This window comes from Cryptomeria japonica, chromosome 6 (genome assembly GCF_030272615.1).
Source record: "Cryptomeria japonica chromosome 6, Sugi_1.0, whole genome shotgun sequence".
Taxonomy (NCBI): Eukaryota; Viridiplantae; Streptophyta; class Pinopsida; order Cupressales; family Cupressaceae; genus Cryptomeria; species Cryptomeria japonica.
Window position 1 is genome coordinate 33,960,453 of NC_081410.1, and position 11,355 is coordinate 33,971,807.

General features: G+C 35.4%; 1 protein-coding gene across 1 annotated transcript; it reads left to right on the plus strand.

Annotated features, from left to right (window-relative positions):
* The first annotated feature begins 818 nt into the window (after positions 1 to 818).
* LOC131876476 (uncharacterized) lies at positions 819 to 1,253 on the plus strand. Its single transcript, XM_059221890.1, has one exon. It carries the CDS (start codon positions 819 to 821, stop codon positions 1,251 to 1,253), a length of 435 nt encoding a protein of 144 aa, XP_059077873.1.
* Positions 1,254 to 11,355: the final 10,102 nt, after the last annotated feature.

The following is an 11,355-nucleotide window of genomic DNA, read 5'->3' on the forward strand; positions in this document are numbered from 1 at the left end:
GTGCGGATGTTGCTTACTATTTGACCTATGGAGATTTCCCAATACATATTTCTTCAAAAGAAAAGCAGAACTTAAGGTTAAAGGCTGCCAAATACATCATTTTTAATGATGTATTATATAAAAGGGGATTAGATGGAACTTTCTTATGCTGTGTAGATAAATCACTCCAAGAGTCACTGTTGAAAACCTTCCATGATGAAGCCTGTGGTGGCCATTTTTCATCAACAGTAACTTCTTACAAAATTTTGAGGGATTGCTATAATTGGCCAAGAATGTTCAAAGATGCGTATGCATGGGTGGCCAAGTGTGAGAAATGTAAATTGTTCACTGGTAAGCCGCAGCTTGCAACATTACTACTCTAACCCGTGATTGTGGATGGACCCTCCAAATAATGAGGTTTGGATTTCATAGGTCCTTTGACACCTAATTCAAGTGCAGGGCATACACATATATTGACAATGATAGAATATTTTACTAAATGGGTTGAATCCATTCCGGTAAGGAAAACATCTTCGGAGGTTATTTGTAATTTTCTCAAAGAAAATATATTGGTACAATTTGGAGTTCTGCTAAAAATTGTGGCTGATAATGCCACTAATTTATCTTCTGTTGAGATTTCATTATTCTCCTATCATCATGGGATTTCCCTTGCTCACTCATCCGATTAATATCCTCAAGGGAATGGTCAGGTGAAATCCAACAACAAAAATCTAATAAATATTATGAAGAAGTTGGTGAGCAAAAATTTCAAAGATTGACATATAAAATTGTATGAAGCTCTTTGTGCTGATCCTACATCACCAAAATAGGCTATTGGGATGTCACCATTTGAATTAGTCTATGGTGTAGGAGCTCAGGTAGCACTTCCTCTGGAACTTGCAGCTACCAAGTTAAAGACTGTCATCAAGGATGCCTACTTTCAAGATTCTTTGGAAAAACGGATCATGCATTTGATGAGGATTGATGAGGAAAGAGACAAGTTGGTAGATCAGATAATAGAGCATCAGATGAGGGTAAAGAAAATATTTGATAAGTGGGCAAGGCCACGGAAATTCATGTTGGGTGATCAGGTCTTACTTTGGGATAGAAGAAGGGAACCAAAAGGAGAACATATGAAATTCAAATCGCTATGGAAGGGACCATTCATGATTCAGGAGGTAAAAGGTCCTAACTCTTTTAGAGTTGCATATCGAGATGGAACTGTTCTTCCCCTGACCTATAATGGCCAGGATTTGAAATTATACCAATTGTAAACGAGAGTCCCTCATAGTTTTGTATATATTTTTGGCTTGATTAGTTTGTAGTGTCTTTTCTATTGTTTGTGTCTGTTTTGGTCTTTAAATAAAGTCTTCTTGTGAAACCAAAGACCTTGGAGTTCATATCTAGTTCCCTTACAATCCTAACCCCCTATTAGAGATGATGTTATCCCCCGTACAATTTTCCATTGTGAATTTTCAATCTTGCGGGTTGCCTTATAGTATCTTTATTTCTTTCGGGTCTTTTGTACTCCTTCATTTTGAACCTAAGACATTGAACTCTTAATAGTTCAAAGGTTCAAGGTTCAAGGTGCATTTTAGAAAAAGGTCATTAGCGGTCTTTGTCTCCACTAAAGCAAGCATGTTATTGTTGTGCATTTTGAACTTTGAATCCATGAACCAATTGGCTAATCCATTCAAGGTTCAAAATGTCTTTTGTGAGTCGCGGCTATGTGATATTCCTTAACAAGAAGATGTCAATATGTGTTAAGTCAGTTTTGAATTTGAACCTTGAACCAATTGTCATTTCAGTTCAATGGTTCAAAGGTTCAAAGTTCTTTCTTGATACTCATGATTATTGCTCATTCCTGGTATTGTCTTGTGCCACTAGTTCATTGTTGTACTTTCCGATTGAACTTGAACTATTGAACTGTTCATGAGATGGTTTAGGGTTCATAAGTTTCACTTGAAAACTTATTTTAAGGCTTTTGTTAATATTGAAAGTGGCATGGCATGAAGGAATATTTTGAGCATCTAATAGTTTAAAATTTTTAACATGGAAAGAAATCATGAGAGCACCAACTATTTGTGCGGAAGTGATAAATTATTTAGGTGTCATATTTTTAGTCATTTCACTGTTACTTTACACGCATAAGTGAATTATTATTAAGTGTGTGTGGTTTTCCTGATATTTTCTCGTCTGATCAAAAGGAATATATGAATTCATCTCCATAATTTGTAAGGGTTACAACTTCTATAATTGAGGAAATTGGAGGCACTGAAGGTAAATTCAACTCTGATTTCCTATGAAGGTTTCTAGTTTCATGGTCGTAACTTGTACGTTCAAATGATTCCCCTATGCTATATTTCTTTAGTTCTTAAGATTTATCAGTGTAGGAAGAAAATATTTAGCTTGTTGGAGTAAAACTCTACCATGTTTTAATATTGCTTGGCTAGAAATATAGATAGGCAGTATGAGGATGGTATTGTCGAAGCTTGGCTGGACCTCGTGTCTAGTGATCATGTTACCAGAGCTAGAAGATACTTCCTTGGCTCACGCTGATTTAGGGGATTTCCTAGAAAGAATGAAGAACCCTCAAACTAGTTCAATGATGGAGAAAATAGTGAAAAGTGGTCTTGTTGAAACCGTTGCATTTCCGCTTGTTGCACCATGTCCAAATTTGGTGATTGCTTGCATGAATAGGTATGATGTAGAGAATAGATTTATAAGAACCAATAATGGCCAGCTGCTAATTAGTATCAACAGAGAAAATATAATGGCGGTGATGGGAATCCATCCCAAGGAATTATATGAGGATTGGAATATTTGGACCTCATACGAATACTTCTCAGAGAAAAAGAGTATGTACAGGAGTATAATTCCTAGGAATTGGCTCCTACAAGTTCAAAAAGCAGGGTCATGGCTACAAAAGCCCTTGACTAGAGAGCACTTCATTAGAGAAGTGCGAGACATTGTGATACTTTTGAATAGGCTGAAGGGAAATTCACACTCCTTTTACTAGGAACATTGGATGTATTTTTACATTTAGGTGTTGTTATCTGATGACAAATATCTTGACTGGGCTCAGGTTATTGCCGAGAGACTTCATGAAGGCTTGAGTAACTTTGTGGGAATGTTTGGTTTTTATATGTCCTCTTACCTTTTCTACATATTAGCTTGTACAAGAGATTGGCCTAGTTTTCTAAGTGAATCATGGGTGGATTGCATGAAGGTATATGATTATTATCCTTTGTTACAACAACAAAAGCATGTAGAGAGAATTGATAGATGGAATTGTGCCTTCGCAAGAAAACTTTCTTTTGAGATCCAAGGTCAAATGAACAAGAGGATGTTAGATGAAGCAATGGAGTTTATAAGTATATATGGTAGATTTTTTATTCAATTTCCTAGGTTCACCTACCTTCGGGTAGGTGGTTTCTAAGGTCAACCATTCAAGCTACCTAGGTATGCCTTTGACAGCTATGTGCTTATAGAGGTGAGCAAGCAACTAGCTTACAGTGATAAAAGGTTGGGAGAAAAAGGTGAATCTGGAGTTGTCTTCACTATTGAACTTGGATACTACAACTGCAAATCTATATCTGATGCTCTAAATTTGGAATTGGAATTTAAAAAGATGAACTTGCAGCTTTATGTTGCGAGACGTAGGTTTGATAGTAGAGGTTATGCCATTGAAAATCTAAATGTGGACAACCACGTTTGTCATGAACCTCAGTTGGAGGATTACTAGGAGAATTGTAGTGACGAATATGAAGTAAGAAGAAGATTGTGGTTAAGGTTTACTCTATAGCAAATAATCACCATGAAGCTTTCTATCAATATATCCAGAGTGGAGGAGGATATAGGGGAAGATATTCTGGATCCTAAGTTCAACACAGAGGTTCAAGGAAAGCCAATCCTTGAGATTGATTAGAATCAAAAGGAAGATGACAATATTCAAGCCAGAACTTTTAATGTTGTAAGAAGAACTGAGAGATGGTTGAGAAATCAAAAGTTTAAAAAGGGATCACTCATATCCTCACATGAACTAAGAGTTGATTCACACATTTTGACTCAATCTCCCATTTCCTCCATTGATGGAATTGTTAATGTTGTAGGTGGTTAAAGGCCTATTGTTGAAAAATCCAACCTAGGAGGTCAAAGAGGTCACCACCAAGTTCTATAGCCGCCCGAGTAACTCGGTCCAGGAGTAAGAAAAAGAGTAAAGAGCCAATCTTGAGTCAGACTGTAGTGGACCTAGATCCTAGTGAAGAGGTAGAGGCAGTAATGGATCAACATGATTAAGGTGAGCCTGCGATGCACAAAATAGATATAAGTAAAGAAATAGAGCGAACTGGATCCCATGAAAACCCTGGTTATTGTCAATTTACCAGATACTCCTACATCTCCTCCACCCAAAGAACCTGCAAACACACCATGATGGTTGGAACCTACTATTGGGAAGAAACAAAGTGTAGTTCCAATTACAATCCCTATAGAAGGCATAGTCAGCAAATGACTTGGAAAGGTATCCAAGACAAAAAGTCTCAAGATGCAGACAATGCTTAAGGTGGATGAAGCAACAGATCACTGGATGGCTGAGATAGCCAAGCCTATTTTGTTGGTATTATGGATGTGTTGCATTTGTTTTGTCATTGATGTCAACACTTATCAACACTTATCCTTATGGAGATCTTTGGTTATGTTCACCGGCATGTTCAGTGACTTATGCATAGTCACTGGTATTTGGTTCACCAGCATGTTCAGTGACTTGTGCACAGTCACCGGTATCTGGTTCACTGGCAAGTTATATTGTTCACTGACACTGATGATGATCTATTATCATCTAGAGATTACTTGGTTATGTCGAATAAATTGTTTAGACACTTGGTTTTGGTGATTTGATTATTGGTACAATTGAGTTTGCATATTTGCTGTTACCGACAAATAGGTCTAGGTTATGGACCGACAAGCATTATCTATTCCAGATCAACAAGACACATAATGGAGATGTTTTATTCATTGGTTATTATTGTAAATGCATTGAGTTGACATCATGCATCACATATTGATTCATTCATAACTGATTTAATTGTAATATCTTAGTGATCTGACCTACACATTTAGTCTTAGGTTTTGGTATATATGTAAGATCTCATTTGTGAGATTATGGTGTAGGGATTGTGAAAAAGGATTGTAATAAGGTATATGTGAATAGAAGTAGTGCTATACATGTAGACATCATTTGAAGATTCAAGGAAGGTATGAAGAAGACAATCAGAGCTTAACCATTATTGAATCTAGAATATGAAGATGCTATTTTGTGTAGTACATTAGCATTGGATTTAACCATCCAATTGTAGTCAGTGTGCCTCCCATTTTGTTATTGAGTAGTGAGCTCTAGGCAGTTGGCCTTTCTGCATGTGCAGACCCCATTTGTACACACATACTATCTGCAGTAGTATCATCTGACTGTGGGTAAGGTTTCCCATTGTGTTTTTTCCCCTTACAGGGTTTCCACATACAAATAACTGTGTTATGTGTTGTGTATGTTATTTGTCTTTTGTTTCATGCATTAAACTTTACCGGTACTATTATTAACTACTAAACTATCTACCAACATTAAGTTTGGTTTACCGGTATTATGCATTAAGTTTGGTTAAGTTATATTTGGGTTGAAATTAATAGACAACTGATTTAACCCCCCCTCTCAGTTGCCTCTGGGTCCTAACAATTGGTATCAGAGCCTAGTCCTCTTTTTGCGAAGTTTAACAACTTGAGGAGATTCTATGGCAACTAACTATTTCAGGAAGGATAGTCCGAAGTTTGATGGAACTAACTATGGTATATGGAAGTTCAGAATGGAGACTCATCTAAATTGGATTGGAAAAGACATATGGGATGTTACAAAGAATGGCTATGTTAGTCCTACACAAAGTCAACCTAATACACCAACCTTGGCTAAAGATCAAGGAATAATTCCAAAGCAAGAGAAGCACTTTTGAGTGCATTATCAGATCAATAAATCATGGGATTATCAGACTGATCTACTGCTAAATCTATTTGGGACAAATTGGAGACATTGAATAAAGATGATACCACTATCAAGATTGCAAAAATGGAATGCTTCTGGGTCAGGTATGAAAATCTGAAAATGGAAGAAGATGAAAGGATTTATGCTTTTATGGAAAGAGTTAATGAAATTGTTTTTGGTATACAATGTTGTGGAGGATCCTTAAGTGAAGATGAAATTGTTTCGAAAGTTTTAAGAGCATTGCCACCGGCATACAAAATGAAAGTAACTGCTATTAATGAATTGAGAACAATGCCTAATGCATCAATATCTAGAGATACTTTGGTTGGAAAAATTTCAGCTTTTGAACTTGAGGAATTTGGTCCTATTGCTACAATTAAGACAGATTTGGTTGTCAAAGCTTCATCATCTGGAACATCATCATCATCATCAGGAAGATCTGATTGGAAAGCCTCTATGCTAGAGAACTTGAAGAAATGAGAAGAGAGAATGAATAACTTGAAGAGCTTGAAGCACTATTTGCAAGAAAAATGCCCAAAGGTCCAGTTGGAAGTAAGTATGAAGGTAAAGCACCATTTAAATGTTTTAACTGCAATAAAATTGGTCATATGGCATCTAGGTGTCCTGATAGACATGCAATATTGAAAGAAGAAGCTAAAAGAACATACAAGCCTAACCCTGAATATCAAAGATACATATTTAAGAAGAATAGAGACAAATCATGTTACTATGTTGATGAAGGAGTTATTGATGATTATAATGAGGAATCGGAAGACAATGGATGGGCTTTTGTTGCAATAACAAAAGATTAACTGACACCTACTATTCAACCAGTAGAGTAGGCCCTGGCAGCTAAAATTGAAGAAAAAGATGAAAGGATCATTGATTCCAGATGTTCAGATCATATGAGTGGTGATAAGACTAAATTCTTAACCTTTTAGGAATACAATGGAGGTCTAGTAAGATTTGGAGATGACAAAGTTTGTTTGATCAGAGGAAAAGGCACTATATCTTTTGATGGTAAGCACAATACTGATAATGTTTACTATGTTGAAGGTTTGAAGCATAATCTTTTGAGTGTTGGTCAATTAGTTGAAAAAGGATTTCAATTACAATTCAAGAATGGTAAATGTAAAATCATGAATAGAACTGGTTTGGAAATTACAACCGGTAATTAGACTAGAGGTAATATCTTTCATTTGAATAACAATGAGAAGACATGGTTGTTTGCACATATTGATGAAAGCTGGTTATGGCATAAGAGACTTTGTCATGTAAATTTTGATTGCATTGTGAAAATCAGTACAACTAAGGCAGTAAGGGATTTACCTAAGATTGTTAAACCGCACAATCCGATATGTAAGGAATGTCAATTTGGAAAGCAAGTTAGAGCAACTTTTAAGAGTATTCCAGAAAAATCCAATAATGTTCTTGACTTAATTCATACTGATTTATGTGGTCCAGCAAGAACTAGAAGTTTACAAGAGAGATATTTTATGCTAATCATTGATGATTATTCTAGAATGTGTTGGGTTACTTTTCTCAGGGAGAAATCAGAAGCTTTTGGGAAATTCAAACTATTCAAGGTCATGGTAGAGAATGAAACCAGCAAGAAAACCAAATGTTTGAGATCAGATCAAGCAGGTGAATTCACATCTAAGGAATTTAATACATTCTATGAAGTGAATGGAATCAGAAGACAATTATCAGCACCTTGAACACCCCAGCAAAATGGAGTTGTGGAAAGGAAGAACATAACTATATTGGATGTAGCTAGAAGCATGATATCAGAAACTAACCTACCTCATGTGTATTGGAGAGAAGTAGTAAATACAACTATTTATACATTCAACAGAGTTCACATCAAAGGTGAAACCGGTAAGACCCCTCATGAACTAAGGTTTGGTAATACTCCCACTCTAAAATATTTCAGAATATTTAGAAGCAAATGTTATATTAGGAGAGATGATTATATTGGCAAATTTTCTCCTAGAAGGTATGAAGGAACATTTCTTGGTTATTCATCTAAGGGCAAGGCATATAGATGTTTTAATAAGAGATTGCAAAAAATCATTAAAAGTGCAAATGTGAAAATTGATGAACAGTTTAGAAGGTCTATAGTCTCCGAACCGGTAGTTGAGATAATCACAAATGAACCTACAATGAGTACACCAGTACAAAATGTTGATCCAGTCACATCGGCATCATCTGAGAATTCTACGGTGACTGAAGAACAACAACAAGTGAATACACCCAGTTATGTAAGATTGAATCACTCTGAAAGTTAGATAATTGGGAATAAGTATCAAGGAGTTATGACTAAAGGAAGACTAGCAAATGAAGAGGTATGTCAAATTTCTCAAATTTAACCAGCAACTATTAATAAGGCATGTGAAGATAAACAATGGATTAAAGCTATGGAAGATGAATTGGAACAAATTGAAAATAATAACACATGGACATTGGTTCCCCGACCTAAAAATAAAAATGTAATTGGAACTAAATGGGTATTCAAAAATAAACTTAATGAAGATGGTAAGGTAATCAGAAACAAAGCAAGATTAGTGTGTAAGGGATATTCACAGAAAGAAGGAATTGATTATAATGAAACCTTTGCACTGGTAGCTAGAATTGAGGCAGTCAGAATACTCTTAGCTTTTGTAGCACACAAGAACTATAAAGTATAACAAATGGATGTTAAATGTGCATTTCTGAATGGTGATCTTGAAGAGGAAGTTTACATTGAACAACCTGATGGATTTTCTTTGACAAATGACAAAGATATGGTTTGTAGGTTAAGGAAAGCCTTATATGGATTGAAGCAAGCTCCTAGAGCTTGGTATGCTAGATTCGACAAATATCTTTTGAAGCTTGGTTACACTAAAGGTATTGCCGACAACAACTTATATTACAAAGTGACTAATGATGACATCATGGTTATTGAAGTTTTTGTTAATGATATTATTTTTAGAGGAGAAGATGGATTGTGTAAAGACTTTTCTAACAAGATGCAGGAAGAATTTGAAATGTCTATGATTGGGGAGATAAAATTCTTTTTAGGATTGTAGATTTCATAGACTGATAAAGGTATATTCATAAATCAATCAAAGTACTTGAAGGAATCACTTAAGAAATTTGGCATGGAAAACTCTAAACTAGTAAGCACACCTATGACTACAACTGACAAACTATCAGTGAAGGATGAATCAACACCTGTTAATCCGAAAAGATACAAGTCTATGATAGGAAGTTTACTGTATTTGACACAAACAAGACATGATATTATCATTGCAGTATGTATTGTTTCAAGATTTCAAAGAAATCCTACAAAAAATCATGAATCAACAGTAAAAAGGATTTTTTGGTACCTACAAGGCACAACAAATCTTGGCTTATGGTATCCTAAAGATGAAAATTTTGATTTACAAGCATACACAGATGCAAATTGGACAGGAGCTGTAGATGATAGAAAAAGTACCACCGATGGAGCATTTTTTCTTAGCAGCAGACTAATTTCATGGTTGAGAAAGAAAAAAAGTTGTACATCACTATCAACAGCAAAATCAGAATATGTTGCAGTAGCAACTAATTGTACATAGGTATTATGGATTAAGCAAATGTTGAAGGACATAAAGGTAAAATCCAAAAAACCTATAATCATTTACTGTGATAATATGGCAGCGATTGATATATCAAAGAATCTGATATTTCACTCTAAAACTAAACATGTTTCTATCAAATTCAATTTTCTGGAAGAGAATGTTGAAGCAAAAGAAGTGAAATTGGTTTATGTGAATACTAAAGAGCAGATTGCAGATATCTTTACTAAGCCTTTGCCTAAGGAAACTTTTGAATATCTCAGAGAGCATCTTGGAGTTATACCCTCATCGGTAGAAACTTAGACAGTTGGAACATGGCATCAGACCGACAAAATTAATGGAGAAACATTTTTTTCGGCTTTGATGAAAGAGAGCTACTTCTCAGGGGGAGTAGATTGAATAAATTTGGTTATAACAATTGGTTTTTGATTTTGTATTGCTTTGGCATTTTATGTCAAAGGGGGAGAGATATCTATGGAAAAACACACTATCTTTTGGGAAGAGATTATTCATTGGGGGAGAGATTGTTACTCTGTGTATCTGTATTTTGATTTCTATGCTCTTTAGGAGATTGTTGGTTTTTGGTTTTTGGCATTTCTACTTTGGCAATTAGATGATTTTTCCATATTGTGTTGCCATCAATGCCAAAGGTGGAGAATACTGGTATTACGGATGTGTTGCATTGGTTTTTCCATTGATGTCAACACTTATCAACACTTATCCTTGTGGAGATCTTTGGTTATGTTCACCAGCATGTTTAGTGACTTATGCATAGTCACCGGTATCTGATTCACCAATAGGTTATATTGTTCACCGACACTGAGGATGATCTATTATCATCTAGACATTACTTGGTTATGTCAAAGAAATTGTTTGGACACTTGGTTTTTGTGATTTGATTATTAGTACAATCGAGTTTGCATATTTGATGTTACCGACAAATAGGTCTAGGTTATGGACCAGCAAGCATTATCTATTCTAGATCAGCATGACACATTATGTAGATGTTTTATTGATTGGTTATTATTATAAATGCATTGAGCCAACATCATGCATCACATATTGATTCATTTGTAATTAATTTAATTGTAAAATCTTAGTGAGCCGACCTACACATTTGGTCTTAGGTTTTGGTATATATGTAAGATCTCATTTGTGAGATTATGGTGTAGGGATTGTGAAAAAGGATTGTAATAAGGTATATGCGAATATAAGTAAAGCTATACATGCAAACATCATTTGAAGATTCAAGGAAGGTATGAAGAAGACAATCAAAGCTTAACCGGTACTGAATCCAACATATGAAGATGCTATTTTGTGTAGTACATTATCATTGGATGTAACCATCCAATTGTAGTCAGTGTGACTCCCATTTTTTGATTGAGCAGTGATCTCTAGGTAGTTGGCCTTTCTGCATGTGCAGACCCCATTTGTACACACATACTATTTGCACTAGTATCATCTGATTGTGAGTAAGGTTTCCCACTGTGGTTTTTCCCCTTACAGGATTTCCACATACAAATAACAGTGTTATGTGTTGTGGATGTTATTTGTCTTTTATTTCATGCATTAAACTTTATCGGTACTGTTATTAACTACTAAACTATCTACTGGCATTAAGTTTGGTTAAGTTATATTTGGGTTGAAATTAATAGACAACTGATTCACCCCTCCCCTCTCAGTTGCCTCTGGGTCCTAACATATTCCGGATAGAGATGTAGACCAAGCTGCTAAGGAGGACTTCACAGT

Excerpts from the sequence above, each read along its gene's own strand:
- LOC131876476 (XM_059221890.1), top strand. The coding sequence starts at position 819 with ATGTCACCATTTGAATTAGTCTATGGTGTAGGAGCTCAGGTAGCACTT.